This window comes from Borostomias antarcticus (assembly GCF_949987555.1).
Source record: "Borostomias antarcticus genome assembly, chromosome: 8".
NCBI classification, from domain to species: domain Eukaryota; kingdom Metazoa; phylum Chordata; class Actinopteri; order Stomiiformes; family Stomiidae; genus Borostomias; species Borostomias antarcticus.
Window position 1 is genome coordinate 5,934,458 of NC_140241.1, and position 21,446 is coordinate 5,955,903.

The 21,446-nt window shown below is 47.5% G+C and overlaps 2 protein-coding genes across 2 annotated transcripts in view; both read right to left on the reverse strand.

The window, feature by feature from the left end:
* Window positions 1-18,433, reverse strand: part of kif13a (kinesin family member 13A) — a gene marked incomplete at both ends in the record, with an annotated part of 42,251 nt that extends 23,818 nt beyond the window's left edge. The window contains 5 exons of the mRNA XM_084442069.1: window positions 144-236; window positions 2,666-2,726; window positions 4,749-4,761; window positions 18,021-18,111; window positions 18,379-18,433. Coding sequence (XP_084298195.1) covers window positions 144-236; window positions 2,666-2,726; window positions 4,749-4,761; window positions 18,021-18,111; window positions 18,379-18,433 — 313 coding nt within the window. The remainder of the gene's footprint in view (window positions 1-143; window positions 237-2,665; window positions 2,727-4,748; window positions 4,762-18,020; window positions 18,112-18,378) is intronic.
* A 1,019-nt stretch (window positions 18,434-19,452) lies between these two features.
* LOC311312197 (E3 ubiquitin-protein ligase NHLRC1-like) lies at window positions 19,453-20,679 on the reverse strand (the record flags this gene model as incomplete). Its single annotated transcript, XM_084442070.1, has 1 exon — window positions 19,453-20,679. One exon carries the CDS (start codon window positions 20,677-20,679, stop codon window positions 19,453-19,455), a length of 1,227 nt encoding a protein of 408 aa, XP_084298196.1.
* Between the last annotated feature and the right edge of the window lie 767 nt (window positions 20,680-21,446).

Consider the following 21,446-nt stretch of genomic DNA (forward strand, 5'->3'; position numbering starts at 1 on the left):
CAGCCACCTGCCTTTGTGATGAAGCACTTTGAACAGCCTCCTGTTAGCACAATAATGAAACTGCTATTCATTGCCATACAATAATACTCATTACCGCATGGGAGCTGTTTAACTGAAACAATTGCCATGGTGATTCTGTTTACCTGTTTGTCCATAGGCGAAAATGCAGGCATTGTATCCTTGAAATGCGTTTTCAAGTATTCCCTCACCAAGGCATTTGAACACCACCTCTTGACCTACAAAATAAAGATTAGTCACCATGGAGATTGTGCTAATCATACAGATGAAGCATTCATTCACAAGGATATCAGCTGTGTTTCCTCCATAAGATAGAAAATAGACAATGTAACATTACAGCCTTCACATCATATCCTATGCCCATAATTTGCTTCTGAGAGGATATTCCTCTATAGATGGAAACACATTGAAGCGAAATAGCCAACAAAACAACAATTCAGGCATTTTCTTGTTTATCCATTATTGGAAAAGACTGGGCCGCATAGAGAAGTCTTTAGTGTTGCGCTGTCATGCTCCTGCTGAATGGGGCAGCTGTTTAAGGAGCTAAATAAAGCCGAGGCCAGAGCCCTTCAGGCTGCCTAGGCTCAGCAGATCGGCCCGTCACTCCGGCATGATGCACACGTAAACATTTCCATCACAAAATGGAAGGAGAACGGCAAACAGACCATCCACAATGAGGATATTAGCCTAGCTTCGACGGACTGTTTTATGGACGTGGAAAAAATACCATTAAATTGTTAATTTTATTGCCCTTCTTCTTGAATCGTAGCTGAATAAATAGGCTACAATTTTCCATTCGAGTGGTTGGTGGGTAGAAACGGGAGTGTGACAATAAAGGATATGAATGGGAGAAACCAAGAAGGTTCTGCCATATGGGAAACACGTACTCTGTGGAATACATTTCATGTCAGGTATTTCAATAAGCAACTTTCAGAGCCCTTCTGTCTTGTAACTGTATAACGGATACAGACAATATTGACCCACATGTTCAATCTCAGTGCTCCTTTAAAACACTCAGGGGCGAATTCACTAAAGGATTGCGCAGCTTTTCCTGACGCAAAGCCTGTGCAAATAAGTCAAAAATAATGTTTGCTATTCACAAAGCCCTCGCAAAGGGTGAAATACGGTGTTAACTGCGTTGCGTTCGTCATTGCGTTGCTCTGCGCCGGTGTTATTAGCTCATATTTAAATTAGGTAATATGGGAGGAGAATGTTCCCCTTTCTATGCAAATGAACATCATTGCAAAACCCGCCCAATTCACAAAGATCGGCGCAAATTGCCTCACGCAGTTAAAGTGAAATTAATTGCGTTTTCAGAGACGTGGTGGTATTTAAGCGCAAGGGGTGTGTCGCGGCCAGCCTTTCCGCTGATCATGGCAGCAGTGATTGTTGCGAGGCGAAGGCGGCATCGCAATGCCAGGCATGTTGTTCGTGAGAGAATATTTAGAAGAAGGTCACTTTTTGATTTAACACTAGAACCACAGCGGTAGCTGTTTGGACACCAGAGCGCGCAGCTCTTCAGCCAACTGGAGGATGAAGTCGCGTCTGGGGAGGCTCAGTTGACTATGCGTCTCTCCACCCGTCCCCAGCGAGTCCAAGCTCCCCCAATGAATAATACTTATTTATAATAGCCTACATAGCACGAAACTGTGCGTATAATAGTCTATACGCGAAACTGCGCATTCCCTATAGCTGTTCATTGAACGGCTGGGGGCCGATATAGGTATAAATAAATAAAAACATAGCCTACACAATATTTTTTTTGTATCATAGGTGACGGCAGGTATCATCTTCAGCCATGGATGATGACTCCCGTGCGTAATCCTTCCAACGTTGGAGAGGCGGCGTACAACTGGGCTCACATCAGGACGCGCGGTGTGATTGAGTGCACATTTGGAATCCTGAAAAGCCGTTAAGATGCCTAGATCGTACCGGTGGGGCAATGTTATACACTCCCCCAAAAGTATGCCAGATCATCGTGCTGCAACTTGCATAACATAAAATGACAATTTTTCCTTTGCTCGTCTTTTCAAATCATTCCACCTCCGTTTGCAGTCTTCCGCGTTTACACACACAAATGGCACTGACTGATTGGGAAATTAAACCCCAAATATGATTTTTTGCTGCAGTCGTGATATTTTTTGCGGAAAGCTGTGAGACATGTTTTTGAACCTCGTCCGTGAGGCCTTCAAGTTCGCTGTCTGAAAATCGTATCTTTCTTTTTCTGTCTGCCATCGTCCAATGATATGCATACGAGTTGTATGCGCTGTATGCGCAGTATTTATAGTCATTTCCTATATCAGCAGCAAATTGCACTCAGCCGCAAACACCGAATGGGCGTGTTTGCGCTGGGATATTATTAGCGCAATGTCTTTAGTGAATAGGTTTTTAAAACGGAGCACATAGCTGGCGCAACTGACGCGCAATGTAATGGTGCAATTAGCGGGCGCAATTTGCTTTAGTGAATTCGCCCCTCAGTGTCTGGTAGTGCACTGGGCTTTGCATGACGCAAAAACATTTCCATTCGGGGGAGAGCGTGTCACTAGTCCTAGCAGGAGGTTCCGTCGGCAGGTTTTAACGAGGAGTGACATGTTTTGAAGTCGTCCGGTGATGAGAGGAGGATCAGCTGAGAACCCGCGTGACTCACCGGCATACTTAGGGATGTTGGACTCATCCATGGACCAGAAACAGTAGTCGAAAGCAAACACCTGTGGGACGGCAGAGGCAGACGGGATTAACACGCACAATGAAACACACACTGTAAACACCCATTTACTGTACACACTGTAAACACATCTCCTCTCCCAGAACAACAGGACTCTATCAACTCCAGCACTGTGGGAAGAAGCTTGACAGGCTTATTATACTGTATCACGCCAACCAGCAGTATATCAGCAGGATGGCGCTTGTCTGTGTGTGTGTGTGTGTGTGTGTGTGTGTGTGTGTGTGTGTGTGTGTGTGTGCGCGTGGGTGGGTATGTGAAAGAAAAAGACTCTGCCTAGATGCTGTTTGAGGTAACGGTAGTTAGCACTGTGTGCCGATCCACCATTTTCCCGGGCCAGTTTCGTAGCAGCGCTGCCGGGAGATAAATGCATTCATAAATCAGGGTCACGACTCCCCAGTGGAAATTCCAGCACCCAGTGACCCCGGTCTCCAGGGCAACCAGGGGGATGGAGTTGTCCCCGGTGAAGCAGGCTGGCTCTCGGCCCTCAGACTCGGGGCCCCTGCGCACGGAGAAGGGCCTCGCAGTTTCACCAGGACACACATTTCCGCGTGTGAGAGAATGAGGGATCTGCATGCGCCTCCAGCTATGAGTCGACAGCGCAGGAATGATGCACCCTGGGATAGCGCCGCGGCCTCTTCTGCCGACACTTCTTATTCGCCGCAGATGAGAGCGCCTCAGCGGGCTCGAGGACCGCACATATCTGATGTGGCTTCAAATACCAAAAGAATGAGATGTCACCAGAAACACATGGCCGGCCAGCAGTGTGACATCTCTGAGAGCGCTGGGAGAACGCTGAGAAAACGCCTCATCTGTCCCGTCACCCTGCAGTCCGCTGGCACTCTGGCGCACTGCTGGGCCTGCCAAAACTCTTCCCCCTCGATGAACGTCTGACCCAAAATGATTGACCTCTTTTCTAATCGCCATAAAGGGTATCGGGCAAGGGAACCACCACCGGTCAGCATTGTCAGGGCTGCGGTCACTGAATCCTCAAGTGGCTGCAGACCAGTATCATTCAAAGGGACAAAAGCGCCGTCATTCTCAATTAGGGCTGAGTTCGTGGCCGGGACTTCCATCCGCATTGGCCAGCCTCTGTGAAGTATATGGGTTTGATTGCATAACAAATTATTCTTGGTCAGACAATAACTCCCTATTAACCCGCAAACGCAAATTGATGATCAAGCGGAGTTCAAAAAGGGATCTGAACATAGGACAGGACAGGGCTGGACTGTGACCTCCCTTCCTCCCCCCCTAGCAGACTGGAGGGGGGGGGAGACTAATTGGGAGTGTATTCATGGCTTAGCAGACAGCCATGCGCTTTCTGCTAGAGCGCCGGGGCCAAGCTGCGGTTCACGGGCCCCCGGGGGACCCGGAGCGCTCGTGGGCCCCTCGCCGACGTTCCTCCCTCAGTCTGTCAGCACGGACCCGCTGCCCGACACAATGGCCGCTCCCCAGAGTGAAAGGCCTGGATGTCTCTTGGGCTAGCCACCAGTGTGTTGGGGCGAGGGGGGGTGTGGGGTGGTGGGGCAGAGAGGGGGAAGAGGGGGGGAGGTGAAGAGGGGAGCGCTCTCCAACAATGCAGCTTTGAATGCACACACACACACTGGCTCAGTGTCCCTGCTCATCCCTCTCTCTCATTGTGGGCCTTTGTGGGCGCTCACGAGATCTTAGAGCGCTGACACGTTCACACGCACGGCTATCCGGCTCTTGCTGACCTGCAAAACGACACACACACACACAAAAAAAAAAACGCTCCATCATCTCCCTCAGAGACTGCGCCGTTGACCGCGGGTCGACTCGCGTGCTTCGCCTCTCTGTGTCTCGGAGCAGCGCTTGTGGTTTCCCGCGACAGAGCTGCCAAGCAGGCTTGTGTGTTCGAGCCGTGACTCCAGAGAGAGGGCTCGTTGCACTGAGAGTGACCCTGGCTGTTTCTGCTGAGACTGCTCTAATGTTGGTGACGTTGACTCTGCCGCCCCGAGGGCCGCTGTGGCGCTATGGGGACACGTACCTTGGTCTGTTTCCTGTGCGTTGAGGTGGGGGGGGGGCCGGCCAGGAGAGGATGAGGGGAGAGAAAACCCATGGGTACATCAGCAACACCGCCAGAGAGAGAGAGAGAGAGAGAGAGAGAGAGAGAGACAGCGAGAAAGAGACAGAGAGAGACAGCGTGAGAGACAGAGACAGTGAGAGAGATAGAGAGAGAGAGAGACAGCAAGAGAGAGAGAGAGTGAGAGAGAGAAACAACGAGAGAGAGAGAGAGAGAGAGAGAGAGAGAGAGAAAAAGAGATAACATGGTTAGCAAAATGCAATTTAACAGTCAGTACATGTTCACTCTTAGTCACAGAGCAGCTGCACCTCTCACAGTAGGAAACCTCTCGTTGTCTGCGAAGATCAAGATAAAACGGGTAGCCTATCTAAACCAGCGTTTTATTTCGGGGAACAAAACAGTCAGTGTCACAATACATTACCTGTCATTCTTGTCAGTGCATGAGAGTGATCAGTAAAATCACTCATCCAATCACGACACTTCATAAATAACCGGTGTCAATTCTTCATTCATTCTCTCATTCATTCACTTCCCCTGTGGTATTTCCTGGTGGGGGGAGGCTGTGAATGAGTTCATAATTGGGGCGGTGGAGCGTGAGGAAGGGAAGAGATTTAGGATTCAATGTCCCACTGACTCTGTTGGGTAAACAGCCCCAACGTCTGTGGACTGAACAAGAGGGGCGAGGTTGGGTAGACCGCACGCAGCGTTACATCAGCACTCAACACAACAGACTGCTCTCAGGAGAAAAAGCTGGATGAAGAACACAGACCAAGCGGAGGAGGATTTCATAATAAGTGTTATAGGGAAGATTGAGTACGCCGTTGTGGTTGTGATATGATTCATAAAAGGCTAGGCGTTTATTCCCACGAAGGCCCAAAAGCATGTGACCAGCCATGCGGAGAGACAAGGCGATACTCATGGGAATACAAACCATCGAGACCGTGCAACCATGCAGCCTCGACAACCGTATATCTACAGTAGGACGACCCACATGGCTCTTTTGTTCCTCCTGTAACTCACGTCTGACAGTCCTGTACAGTATTTTCTGCCTGAGCTGCGTGCTGCGTGCTGGTCTCCCAACCCCAACATTCCCAGCGTGTTAGTCACCTGCAGGCGTCCCCCCCCCGCTGAGTGGCGCTTCGTTTAGTGTGTTTGCAGATCCCACGTGCGGCCCTCTCCCCCGGCCCCGGCCCACGTGGACAGAGGGTGGGCGTCGCCGTGTGAGTCCGGGACCCAGGCTGCGGTGGGGGGTGGACTGCGCTCTGAACCACCGATACACTGGCTGGTGCAACACCCGGACATCTGACCCCGACTGATGGATTATACACTACTACCAGAATGCATTATACACCACCGGAATGTATTATACCCTACCAGAATGTATTATACCCTTCCAGAATGTATTATACCCTACCAGAATGTATTATACCCTACCAGAATGTAGTATACACTACCAGAACATATTATAAACTACCAGAACATATTATAAACTACCAGAATGTAGTATACACTACCAGAATGTATTATACACTACCAGAATGTATTATACACTACCAGAATGTAGTATACACTACCAGAACGTATTATACACTACTATAATGTATTATACACTGCCAGAATGCATTATACACGTTTGTACCCGGGCTGCGCCCCGGGCTGATGTAACAGTTGGTTGGGGGGCGCATTATAAATAAAAATAACATAACATAACATAACATACACCACCGGAATGTATTATACCCTACCAGAATGTATTATACCCTACCAGAATGTATTATACACTACCAGAATGTATTATACCCTACCAGAATGTATTATACCCTACCAGAATGTATTATACCCTACCAGAATGTATTACACACTACCAGAATGTATTATACCCTACCAGAATGTATTATACCCTACCAGAATGTATTATACACTACCAGAATGTATTATACACTACCAGAATGTATTATACACTACTAGAATGTATTATACCCTACCAGAATGTAGTATACCCTACCAGAATGTATTATACCCTACCAGAACGTATTATACCCTACCAGAATGTATTATACACTACCAGAATGTAGTATACACTACTAGAATGTATTATACACTACCAGAATGTATTATACACTACCAGAACGTATTATACACTACTAGAAAGTATTATACCGTACACTACCAGAACGTATTATACCCTACCAGAATGTAGTATACCCTACCAGAATGTATTATACCCTACCAGAATGTATTATACCCTACCAGAATATATTATACCCTACCAGAATGTAGTATACCCTACCAGAATGTATTACACACTACCAGAATGTATTATACCCTACCAGAATGTATTATACACTACTAGAATGTATTATACCCTACCAGAATGTAGTATACCCTACCAGAATGTATTATACCCTACTAGAACGTATTATACCCTACCAGAATGTATTATACACTACCAGAATGTAGTATACACTACCAGAATGTATTATACACTACCAGAACGTATTATACACTACTAGAAAGTATTATACCGTACACTACCAGAACGTATTATACCCTACCCGAATGGCCTATTACGGCTCCATTGTGGTGAGGTAGAATGGAACAAAAGTGATGAGAGATAACCACTGAAAGGAGAGAGCGAGAAAAGTAACAAAGGAGAGGAAATTGACACCCAATTGCCATGAGTGCAGCGCACATATTCTCCACTGTCCACTAGACGCAGGCCATTATCTTGGCTCCAGCTCATTGTGATCATGAGCAGAAGATGAGAGGAGACAGGGCCTGGGTTTGAGCTCACACACATGTCTGAATCTGGGACACAAACAACTCAGTCCTGGTCTCTCAGACTAGACCAGGGGCCAGGGGCCAAGGTAGGCACTGCCAGGGATAAGGGCCTTATACGGGAACAGGAACACCAGGACACAGATGCCCTGGAGGCCAGAGTGAGGAGTGGGGAGGACAGGAGCAGTGACCACACCAGGCAGGTCCTGGTAGTGAGCTATGGCCTAGCTTGACCACAGTCTAGCCCTTATGTGGTTCAGTCAGGTAAGAATGGCTGTAACTGAGTGAACCTGCCTGAAGAAGAAGAGAATATTCTTTATTTATCATACTTGACTCACTTGGGCGACACAGGAAACACACCCCCACCCACACATACATGCATTAAGCCCAATTTATGCTCCGTCGCTCGACACTTTTGACCTCATGCGACACTTTTTTGTGAAAAGAAAGTGTCACTGGGGGCTATCCGAGGGCACCAACGGATTTTTCTAATATCGCTGACTCCGTCACAAATTGTCGCTCAAGTGTTATTGGATAGCTAGATAGAAGGCTCGTGCGTTGCCATGGATATGCTTGTTCCGCAGCCTTGTTTTAGTTTTGGCTGTCATGGAAGGAGTAGAGGAGCGTGAGGAGATATCCCCACCTATACAATTCATCCCTGCCCCTTCACAGAGATGCCCAAGTACTGCGGAAAAGAATGAAAACAATAACAATGAAAACCGCTCTCTGAATAATCTCTTTACCTCAGATTAAACTCTTTCCCTCAGAAAGCCGCTTCTCTCAGAATGACAACAACATTCTTGCCATAGAGATGATGACGCGAAGTGTCGAGCGATACTTTTCTTTTGTAGAGCGTCATTTGTCGAGCGACACTTTTCAAGAAGCATCATTTAGGCTTTAGGGTTGCCGATGAAATGCTTCCTCTGCTCTTAACCAATCCCATCGTCCTTCCCCCAAGGGAGGCTGGGGGACAGTAGGCGCGTTCATGAGCTGCACCCGGGGACCAACGCTCCCGTCAAGGACGGACAGCGTCAGCGATCTGTTCTTCTGCAGGTTTTTACGGGGGAAACCCTTGCAAACACCTCACAGAAAAGCCCGGAAGATACCCCACCCCCTGACCAGAACTCACTCCCCCCTCCCGATGCTAACAACGTCCTTGGCGCCTTCTTGCCGTGCTGCTCCTAAGCAATTTGGGGTTCAGTGTCTCGCTCAAGGACACTTCGGCTCACTGCCGGGAGCTGGGATTGAACCGGGAACTTCCGATCCCCAGCCGGCCGCTCACCCGAGCTACGTGCCGCCCCTGCACATCTGCAAGTGGATTACAAACTCACATGGATTCATCAGGAGGAAGAGCAGCGCCATAGCAGACAATATTACATTTGTCTGGGGCAGTTGGCACCGGGGGGTGGGATGAATCGGCAAGAAATCATGTGCAGCGCCATTTTCCGCCAACTGTAGAGGCATCCACAGAATAAATCATATCTTAAATCCTCTTATGTAGGCCAGTTCAAGCTCATTATGAAGAAACGTAATATCACGGGCCTTCTGGTCTTGAGTACTGTAGTCTAGATATGCATATCTATACTAAATATGCATTCCTGCATGCAGCCTTCCAGCTGTTGAAGTCCATGACTGTGTGCGGCTTGCGTGCCGAGTTGTCGCTCGTATGTTGAGCGTGTGCACATGTATGACACAGAACTGCCAGGCGGCATCAGCCTCTCCCCTCCTCCGCGGCAGATCCATGGGGTGATGCTCCGCCCCCACCCACACCCACCCCCCCCCCCGGCTGGCCAAACAGCCAGCCCGCTCCCCAGGAGTGGGGGTGGGAGAAAGGGCACGGATCACGTCTCGGGGCCCTATGCCGTGCTGGCTCTACGGACATCAATGACCAATGTACCGTGTGTGTGTGTGTGTGTGTGTCATGCTCAGTGTGTATGTGTGCGTCATTCAGGTCCAGAGTGCCCGAGGGTATCCGGTGCCGACTCATCCATGACCAAACCCACCTCGACCGGGAGGCAAAACACCTCTCTCTCTCTCGTACACGCCGCCGTGACCCCCCTCCCCCCAGACCCCTCAAAACCGTACTGTGGACGACTGAGGTACCCGGCAACGGTTGACGGCTCTCCAGAAATAAAAACGTGACATATTCACAGCTCCACGCAGAGGACTGGGGGAGAACGAGGTGATGGGAGGTGGTTTCTGGCTTGGTGATACCGAGGGACTGCCGTTTCCTGGTGACAGACTGGTGTGGTGGGATCAGGGGCAGAGGGCTCTGTGGGGGAGGGGGTGGGGGGGGGGGGGAGGGGTGGGTGGGCACGGGGATGTCCCCCTGTGGTGATGGAACAGGATTAAGGCCACTGGGCCAGCATGCCACAAAGAGCTCGGCTCTGTTGGCCTTGAAGACGACGGGCCAGATTAAAGCACCATCAGAGGCTGGGTCCACCTGCGCATACAGAACAAGAGGATATATACGCGCACACACCACGCAAACACACACCCCTGTGTGTGTGTGTGTGTGTGTGTGTGTGTGTGTGTGTGTGTGTGTGTGTGTGTGTGCGTGTGTGCATGCCAGCTCTCGTGCGTCACTCTCTTCTCCGATAGCTCCCAAACTGTCAGGTTGAAAACAGACAATCGACAAGACGGTCGATATCACAAACAGACTGTCGGGGAAAAGTAAAAGTAAATAGTCTTGAGAACCGATGGTTCTGGAGCCTAGTGGCCCTTAAGGAGCCTATCTCATGGCTCTCAAGGGAAGGAGCCTATCTCCTGACTCCTTAGCATGAGGCAGCTTGTTGTACAAGTACACCCCCCTGGACATGACGCTAGCATGTCGCAGGGACTAGGTATATGAATAGTGTAGATTGCGATCAGAATCTAGCGTCACCTCAGAATGCTTCCCCTGCCAAAGTCCGCTCTGTAGGAGACTGTGTCCCTCTGTATCCTGGTGTCAAATTCAACACGGTGGTGTCGCCGGCTTCTGCAAGTTCCAGCGTTTATAACACAGTTTATGTCGACGTAATCCTGCATCTAAGGCCCTCTTCAATCTACTGTAATATGCAAAACACGTGGATGATCCCGGCCACCCTGTGGAGCTGACACACACACACACACACACACACACACACACACACACAGCATACACACACAGCACATAAGTGATTGAAAGTAGTCTGGGCAGAGACCAGTGCAGCGTGACTGAGCCTAGCATACAGCCCCCACCCGAGATTTATTAATTGCTGCTGCAATCTGTATCAGATTATCTGAAAATACGCCTCCCACACTCTCCTCCCCTCCCCTCAACCACACAGACCACTCTTTCCCCCGCATTTGGCTGTCAACGAGGGTCCGACCCTACATAACGCAATTAGGATCCAATATAATTTGAGTCGACCACAGCATCCTACAGCAAGTGTTGGGTTACACAGGGGCCGTATTCTCCTAGGCTTCCAACTGATCGTTCGGTTGGTGTTTGAGAGAGTACTGAGGAGAACGCACTGGTCCCCACCCACGCCAGGCAGAGGTCACCCTGTGTAGTGTTGCGCAGAAACAGGATAGGGAAATTACATTATGGAGCAACAAGGGTGGGTCTCTGGTTCACCCTATAGGCCTAGTGCCCGAATCCAGCAAAAGATCTGTTGAACTAGATTCTAGCCGTTGCTTCACTTTGAAGAGATAGGAAAGAATATGACACAACTGTTGAAAAGGTTATAATGTTTGCAGGTTTATTTTGGATGCCATGCCACTCAACAATGCCAAAAGAAACAGCTGGTGAACTGTATCTACTGTAACGTTAGCAGTAACAAGACCAGGCTGCAGCTTCTATCCAAACTACAGTTCACTGAACAGCTAGCCGACTAGCAACAGCATGGCTATTAGCTTTCAGGCTGTTGCTTTGTAGAATGATAGTGTGATCTAAAATTAGCTCTCAAAGAACGCCCCCCCCACCCCATCCCCCACCCCCCAAATAAAAAAAAAGCTGTAAAAGGAGTAGAATGGTTCTGGGCATTTTAGCACTTTTATGTTGTGGGTCATCATAATTCCTTCGCTTTCTCTTGGCAGCTGCTGTTGCTAGGCGACCGACAAACATAGAGCCCAGACTAGCTACCAGCCTCATGAGTCAAAGTTCCAGTATAAAAACCAAACACAAGGTCCCACAGCAGCTAAGAGCATTGCCCTGCGGAGGCATTTCACATTAGGCCTACATTCTCCTGTTAGGCCAGAAAGTTTCCACAATGACGAGTAAACAACACTCAGCAGTCTAACTCCTCCAACTATTTCTTACACCAATCAGTAGGGGCTATTTGGCTAAATGGTGTGGTTAGCCTTAATGAGCTTTCTCTGGTGTTCGTCTATTGAACAGAGAGGACACTAATTAGCTACTTTAACCCCATTGTTTAGTTAGTGACAGGAAATGAGCAGAGGGATGTTCATCAATCTGGTCAATATGGCACTGCTTCCGCCCCGTGCCCAGCCAAGTGACACATTTACGGCCAGGCCACACCCCCTTTGACCCTGTCCACTTGGTAGATGTCACACACATGAATAGATTCACAGGGTGGGCGATCTAGACTAGAGACGATATAGACTAAGCATATACAACTTTAGTCAGCTCTTAAACTGTCAAATCAAGAACGTTTTTGTTCAGAGGGAAAAACATTGAGATGATTTTCAGAGTTTTTTTTATGTTATTTGGCTCCTCTCCACCCTCTATTTCAGCTGAGGGTAATGTACTGTAACAATCTACAATAAATCCTGCCATGAACTAAAATTCATGTAAACACAGAAGAAAATAAAGAACTTCATATGCCAATTAGGAGTGTCAATTAGGAGAATCATCTGTGCGGGGGAAAAAAACATGGTCAATATGGCAACAGACTCTGTGGTTACAATAAAGTCTTTTTAAGGAAGTATATAACATTAACAAGGCTCTTGACATCACTGGAATCCAGAGCCACATGTCCTAGAGGGAGAATGAGGAGCGACGCCTGTTCCTCTCATTTCCAGGTCAAGATGTAAACGTAGCCCCACCTCCAAAACAAACCCGGAGAACAGATCTCCTGGGAATTCAAGAATTTTATCAGTAACACACAACGTTTCCCGCAGTAGGAACACATGAACAAACTGAATGAAAAGGGTGAACCTCGATCGGAGGCTGACTTAAGAACGACAACATCTTACTGAATGGAAAGGCTGATTATTTGCACATAGCAGAGGGACCAACATGGAAGACTGAAGGGAACATTCCTGGGGGCAGCCACTGGACAGGACATCATGGTCATATAGAGAGGGCTTGTTTGGAAAGTGTGATGGCACATAGTCCTTTGTGTGACAGCAGACAGCTTAAAGACAGATGAGATCCAACCCAAACAGCACGATCCCCTAGCCGCCACTAACACAAAGAATACAATGTTCACATGCACTCAACACTTTTATTTAGCAGGGGAAAGCTGAGTGTTTCTGACACTTATGTATCATAGGAGTCAGCACATAAACTGAAGGTCTAATAGGCTTATAAAACCAAAGCAACACATGTTGACCATTTTGGCTCAGCCACAGTAGCCACATTGGTGGTAGCCACAGATGTATTGTAAAAAAAAAAAAAAAAAAAAAGGGACCTCGTTGGATTGACACTTCCACAATACACCAATACACCATTCCACAATCTTTTAGATAACACTATTCTAAGGAAGCAAACATTAATTTCGAGATAAGATAGCTCAACCTCAAGTTCTCTGAAGTTGGTGATAAGAACGACATTGTGTATGTAAGATAGAAGTGTAATAACAGGCTTGGTTAGAGCAGTCAGCCATTATCTGATGGACAACTAATCACCTTCCCCTGCAAGATGACTGCAATAGGGTGGGAGGAGGGAGAACACAGTCAGCATCCTGATCAACTACCCTTCTTTAGACAGTTATGTTACTGTATGCACATAGGATATAGGTAATAGCAGTAGAGACACTGAGGTAAGTAGGTTACAAATGTGATGCCAACGAGTATAGTGTCATTATTACTTCTAGATTTCAATGACAGTCAACAAGAAATATAGAGATGATATTACAAGATTACTGTCAACTTCTTCCTGTCAGCTATGCTACTTTATTCTCATCCAGTGTCCTTGAGTTACACATTATTCAAGTTGCAAGTATTGTCTTTGGTTTTGCATTTTTTGTTAGGTTTTTAGGTTTTGCATTTTTTGTTAGGTTGAGAGCCATTGGGATACTACTTTACTGTAGACTTGAAAGACTAGTATTGAGCTGTGGCACGTCGGAGCGCGATGGGTGTAATATGGCCCCGTTGTGAGAGCTAAAGGGGATTTCCCTGTCAAGCGGCTCCACCACTGATCCCCCCCCCCCCCCATCCAGACAGACGCCTCAGGTGTTTATCTGCCTCGTCTCCCTCTCTCAAGGTGGGGGACGCCGACTGCGGTTCCAAGACAAAAAACGCTTTCCCAGATTCACGTTTCAAATCTGCCACTCGTGCCAGTACAGGACGGGGGTAAGAGGAGACCGAAGAATGTGAGCGCAAAACATAACACCCTCCCCCCCATCCCCCCTCAGTCACCTTCAAAGCTCCGTTCCGACAGCACTGAGATTACTGTTAATTTTGCTGAGAAAAGGGGAGGGGCCGTGAGTCACGGCGAAATAAATCATATGGGTGCAAAGACAAGGGTAATGTTCCTAAGCCTTCAAAGGAAAGTCTGTGTATTTTTTTTCACATTCTTTACATAGCTTACATGTTCACATGGTACCGCACGGTCTTTGAAAAAGTGCAGAGAGGCAAAAACAACGATCAAGACATTTTGTTCAAAACATCATCTGAATTGATGATATGACCATGCCTTGCATGGTAGCTTGCCGCCATCGGTGTGTGAATGTGTGTGTGAATAGGTTCATGAGAGGCCATTGTAAAGCACTTTGTATGTTAAGGTAGAAAGGCGCTATATAAGTGCAGTCCATATACCATTTATGCAGAGCACAAGAAAATACTTGATAACGCTTTCATGTATCATCAGAGATGCCAGGGCTGAATTCGTCTTTCTCATCATTCTCATGTTGTACCCGTGCATTCAACCATGAGACTGAAGTTGCTGAGACTGAAGCCCTGGAGCCATATCTGCCAAGCTGAAAAGCTGCTCACCAAAACTGACATAATCTCAACCGCATGTGAACAGGTGTTCTCAAAGCAGACCAGTGTCTGAGGGAGAAGGGGTATCCCTTTCTATCTCCGCTTACCACAGGCATGTTTTAGAAGAGTGAAAAGTGAAGCCTGCTTTTGATTCTGTTTTGTGGTCACACACAATGCACGTTCATTCTTCTCTATACACATCTAGCACAATCATATAAACTCAGATCAGGGTCAAGGTTTCTGCCAATGAAGTGAGGTTGCCGTGGAATGCAGAGAATACGAATGGATAGCTACAATACATTGATTGCTGCTGAAAAAGCAAGCTTGCATAGATGCAAGCAGTAGAATGACAACGTATCTTATGCGACCTTGGATAAACTCCAACAGTAGGCTACAGCTGTCGGAGACCCAGTGAAACCAGACACAATGCTGCAGTCATCAAACTCAACCCTACAGCACAGAACAGGCTGTGAGTAACATTTAGTCTAATCATCCTGAAAGGTTAAAAGACCTTTGGAAAGGAAACTCAGTTTAACGTACTGCTGTCCATGAGCGTGTCTGTTCATTCACATGCCACTCCCGGCCACAGAAATAATCAAATATAAAGCCAATCATCCAAAAGTGTACATCCGACCTAGACATTACCGGCTACAGTAGACAAACTCACAGTGACAGGCCACACGGTTAACGTTAAACGTCATTTACATTATCTGACCTCTCACCCACAATGAATGCACCTTTTGTTCCGTTGTTGTGTATTCTATTCCATGACCGCTTTTAATTGTGATTTGCTTAATTGCCTGGAACAGAGCAATTCTGTGGCAATTTCAGATAATTGCATTAAATATAGGCTAATGTGTGGGCTCTGGATGCTTGTGCAGTAAGCCCATTACCAGTTAATGGTGACTGTTGATTACAAGTAGCCTAGCACTACAGATGCAGTGTTACAGATTACCTAACAAGGCAGGCTTAAATCCCGAGAAGGAATTTCACAGCTAGGTGGACATTTTTCATCAGCTTTCTTGGCTTCTTCTAGCACAGGGGTAGCCTGTGGGGTGGGGCCTTCTAGTCCAGCTTTGTGGACCTTGACATTGAGAGACAACGTGTAGTAAAGGACACTGGAACCCATCTTGGTCCAGGGAGCACGGTACGGTGACCTACAGAACATGGATATGACGGCTGAAGAGCACGGACCACGAGAACCACCCTTGATGTTTCCACAGTTGAGGAGCTCATTAGCATTCGTGAGCAATCAGGTCAGACGTCTAATCAGGAGTGACAGAACATGACAGCAGTTAACTCCGGAGGATCAAATCAAGATCACTATTGGTATGCAGCTTTCGTGTGACAACAACACAGTACCGTGGAGACCACAACAACAAAATAATTGGTTTATGCCTCTCATCACGTCTCGGAAGCAAAATGTTGGGCCCACATGCGAGCCAGCTGTTAACTCCAGTCCTGACTCTGTTTACAGATGATGCATGTCTGTTTAGGTCTGGCTCTGAAGTAGGGTTTGTTTTTGTTTCTTAACATCGTGTAGTTGAGGTCAGATTGGAGGTGATGTGACATACACGACACTGAATATAGTTGTTATTTTTTTGGCTGTCGTTGCTACACGCTCTTTGGCACCTCAGTCACCGGCTAGCCAGGCCCTTTCTGCTGAGACACACTTCCTCTGTTCAAGCTGGGTCTCTATGTAGCTTTCTCAAACAGGATTCCTTTCTAACTGTGAGCACTGAGTAAACTTCCTAGAGACATTTTGCCTGAAGAAGACCCTGTGGGGTCGAAAACATTGCTCAAATAAAGTGTTGGGAGCTATAATCCAGTGTGCGGATATCCACATCCACTTATAAATTCACATTTTTTATCCCGCACCTGGCCTAAAGTATAGGTTGGGTGTGCACACAGCCACTTCACTTCGCTAAGCTTCATAGAAACCCTTGTTTTGAGCTTGTTTCAGCAGTACCTCCCTGCACGTGACACAAGAGAGGATCCGCATGTCACACACCCGCATGTGGGCTTTGACCCGTGAGGACGACACCTACCTGCAGCTGTCCTGGGCTTGTCTCACCTTGCCAGGCTGTGCCCTGCCCAATCATTGTGTTTACATGATTTAAGGTTTTATCCATATCGTTTTATGCTGCATTGATTTGTATGCATGGTACTATAGAAATAAAATGACATTGACATTCTGTCCTGTCTGTCTTGAACGTCCTGTTCAAGACATCCAATCTGTATTCCAGCACTGTCCCACCTCAAAGAACCAACAATACAAGCACACCACTGAGCATGTGATAGGATGTTATATGCAATATGTACTTGAGTCATGTTATGATTCTGCCTTTGACATACTAGACAAGCGTGTACGCTGGTCTAGGAGACGATTCTGATTCGGATCTGATTCCTTTCATCCGGTAGTGCAGCCCACATATAGCCTAGCCAGGTCAGGGATAGGTTGAATGCAGGACCAAAAGTGAGTTATTGGAGCAAAACTGTTAGTCACACACTATAAGGCAACTAGATTTAACAATACTCTTGGTTTAACACTAGGCCTAGTGAAAAAGTGCGCTGGCACTCACTGCTACCATATTGTTGTATGTAGGTGCATCTATTCCTACAGTTGCTTTGGAATGTAGGCACCCTGCCAGGGTTTCCGTCTGCAAAAGATCCTTGTTGGAGGAGATTGATTTGGAGTAGGCTATAGAGCAGCAGGATACTTCAGGACTGTAAAGGCAACAGGACATTACCATAATTCATATAAAAAGACAACTTATGGTCTTCACTTATTTGCCACCCAAAAAGTATAATGTGTGCATTTTCTTAAGATTATTTCTATCTGAGCAACAAGACAGATGTGATAATGGGACAAACATTGATGTTTGTGATGAGTGAAAGAGAATCAGAGTCGCCACAAAACTGCAGTTAGATGGAGTGCCTGTTAGCCCACGGTCCTTTTTCCTTCCAAATATGTGATGCAGTACTGTTAAGGAAATCATGTAAACGTAAAAACTGTATTGTGCCAACTTCCGGAGGAGCAGCTTCCCAACCCCGAAAAACTCGTGCCTCGCGGGACAGAGACGCTCCCTAAATAAATCTCCCCGCAAGAAAACAGATACGTTCCCCAATGCTGCACATTCAACACCGCATTCAGTCTTGCTGTCACAGCGTGTCTCGAGATACGGCGTCTACAATGTAATAACACAAATGTTGATACATAAATATCCAATACACCGCGTATGATGGGCTATGCCTCAGGCTATACATTGATGCAAACACACCACATCACAAAATAGGTTCCAACTGTTGATGACTGTTGATTAGGCTTACCTGTTGTCTCCTTTAGTATTTGAAGGCGGTGGGTGCAGAACAGTCTGGTTATCCTCCATGTCCACCACACACTTCGTATTCAATTCCGTTTCTGCAGTTCAGACAGAGCAAACTTGTCTTGAGGAAAAAGTTTCCAGATATTGATTTGATTCAGATAATTAAAAAAGATGTTTGGCATATTTGATTGCACTTATTGCAGATTGAAAGTAGCCAAGTAGCCTAGTAGTCTAAGCTTTTGGCATGGATGGACTAACTTTCTACCTGCAGCAAAAAATAAATAAATCAAGATGTGACATGAGGATCAGGGGAACTAGTCCTAACAACAACAAAAAATCAAATCTAACTTCTCTTCACTTACCTCTGCGGTTCATTGGTCGAACTCTCACAGCAACTTTTACCTTAGTATCCGACATTTTTATCTACTTTGCTCCCACCCAGACTATCACCAATACTAGCCCGTGTGTGCAAAAGCTATGCGCAAGCTTTCAGTGTAGCCTATAGAGGCTGTCGTCTATTCCCAACCTTTCCTTCCAGTCCAGATTTCTGTTGTTGAAAGGCCGTGCCTTGTTAAAACAATCCTTAGAAGGTCCAGTCCAGAAGGATAAAACACATTTACATCCATCAAGTTAGCTCCCTATCCAAATCCAGCACTGTGCTCCAGCCCCAGACAGCATCCCAACCGCCATCTTCCACTGGGAGCACGACTGACTGCTGGAAAATCCTCCTGCTGCCGACGGGCGACGGCTGTGCAAAAGAAAAAATGGATTTCTCATGATACGAACCGAACTTGGGAGAAACCCGAGGAAAGTTGAACACTTGACGCGCGCGCGCAATGGTTAATTCACACTGCTCTAATGTGAATTTAATTATTAGAATCCTACATTTTAGAAGGCGGTAAAATAGAAAGTAGGAGAAAGTGGGCAGGCAATGGAATGGGACTCATCCTCTGTTCCGTTTCCAGCAGCTCGCTGTCTGAGTATTCAGACCGGAGCCTAGTCTTGTAATGGACAGTTATTTGGTCACACACACCCATAGAGAGAGAGAGAGAGAGAAGAAAAAAAAACCTCCATAGTTACCAATGGCATTTATTTGAATAAGGCAGGCAAGCATAAACAAAATGTATGGCGCCCAACTTTATTTTAAAGGACCCCTTTATTTTAAAGCCCCCCTGTTATGCTCAACTAATAACATTAAATAATTAACCACTAGTTGTTGCATTTCAACGAAGTTGCTTTGGCCATTCATGGATCATCTAGGCTACAGGGCCCCCAAAAGTAAAATATGTAGCCTAACTAATCATTTCCTCTTTCATCTTTTCTGGTGCGGCCATAAAACTAGGGACTCGAATGCTTATTGCGTGACTATTTTACAAAATAAAGATGTTCTGGAAATGCAAATAGCCTCCATCAAAGCGTCAGCTCAAAGCCTACATCTAGGTTGCTGAATATATCTTCACTGCATGGTCTCCACTGTCTAAAACAATCAGTGAGTTCTGTGCTGTGGACACCAGGCCCACTGGGCGGACCAGACCCTCTCTGATGAGAGGAGTTAGGATTGGGCCACTATGAAGTTTTCCCAAACTCCAAATCATCCCCTGCTGGGAGTCAATTACAATCACATCCCCATTTCTGTCAAAAGCCACAGACGACACACACAGCCAGACCGTGGATACCAGGCTCAGGCTGAAGCTGTCTGTCTGACAGAGCAGGTTGAAGTCCTTGTTGTACACTCTCAACCTTATGGGCTGGCAGCCTCTTGGGGGCTGGGACATGTAGTCCAGTTGTTCCACCACAGCAATGTTCTCAGTCACAGGGCAGCAGGCCACTGCTGTGGGCCGCTGCAGGTCAGTAACAGCCCTTTCGGTCCTCAGGGCCAGTCCGCGGCCAAAGTCCACTGTGACCTGGGAGAGGGTGCCAGCCTGGAGATCCGTGACCATGACGTGTCCACGGCTGTCCACATCCACACCCCACGGCAGCTGGAAGCAATCCTGGACCGTCAATACAGGGCTCCCCCTGGAGGTAAAAACCTTCACTGCGCTGTCTCCTGCATCCGTCACCACCACATACCCGTTGGGAGTCACCGCCACATCTGCTGGGTAACAGATCTCTCCTTGGGCTCGCCCTCTCCGCCCAAAGCCGTGTAGCCGCCTGCCCTGGGGACCAAAGACCACCACCCTCTGGTCTCCATCATGGACCACTGCTATTGTCCCCGATAACCCAAACACTGCTATTCCTGTAGGGTTTATCAAAGTCCCCCAGCCGCCAAAGGCTGAGCAAAGACTCAGAGCCCCAGAGCACAGACCCCCAACTAGGGAGCCACTGCCTGCCTCTGCCCGGCGGTGGACAGGAGAAGACCCGGGGTTCCTGAACAACAGCAGCTCCTGGAGGTCAGCCAGGACCTGGCAGGGGGAAGTGCTGTCAACATCGCACAGCTGTCTGCAGAAGGGGCACTCCAGCTTCCCCAGGGGGGGGCGAGCAAGCGCGCTGACGCATTCCAGACAAAGCACATGGCCGCACGAAAGGTTTTGTGGTCGGCGCCCTCTCTGCAGAATGCTGAACTTCTCGAAGCAGACTTTGCACTCCAGCAGGTTGGTCTGGAGGAGCTCCCTCAGTATCCCCTCTGGGCCCCCGTGGCCCCGGGGGGAAACAGCCTCGGCCATGACAGATGGGTCGTGTTCTGGTCTTCAACTAACTTATCAGATGGGGAGGTGAGCTTGAGAAAACAGAATGAAAGAATATAAGGAAGCGAGAGAATGAAAAACACAACACTCATATCCAGTAGGCCCAGAATGTCACGTGACATTGTGTTTCACTGAGGCTCTCTGCTGACCTCTTTTGGACATTGCGTGGCAGCTCTGGGGGGGGCAGGTCTGTGCTTCCTCTGGGTTGTGGCATTTGACACTGCACATGAGAATAAAGTAGGAGGATTTTTTGCTGTCATAACAGTGAAGAACATACAGATCCATCACTGCCCACCCTTGTTAGTTGTGCCATTACCATTAAATGTACATAGTTTCACACTGAAGCTTCACCTTCACACCTATATGTAATACCTTGAGCAGGCGTCTTTGTATTAACAGCCACTGCTCTTATTTCCTGGGAGCATCAATTGAAAGCATCTTGAAATGTATCACGTTATAGGTCAGAGCATGTCAGCTATTTCGGTCTGTCTTTTCCCTGGTGTGCCAAATGACTGAAATCTGATCCCTACAAGGACAGCTCCAGAGTCAGCCCAGTCCCCGTATAGCTGCAGAGCAGAGCGCTCCTAGAGGTCAAACAAGGTGATTCAAAGACTTTCTACTGAACAGCACATACACATGCAGGTACCCTGCATGGAACAGGCTTAGTACAGGACTTCACGTTCCCATGGATGACAAAGATATTGGCAGACGAAGGCCTAGTGTGGAGTAACTGTGAGACAAAGGAA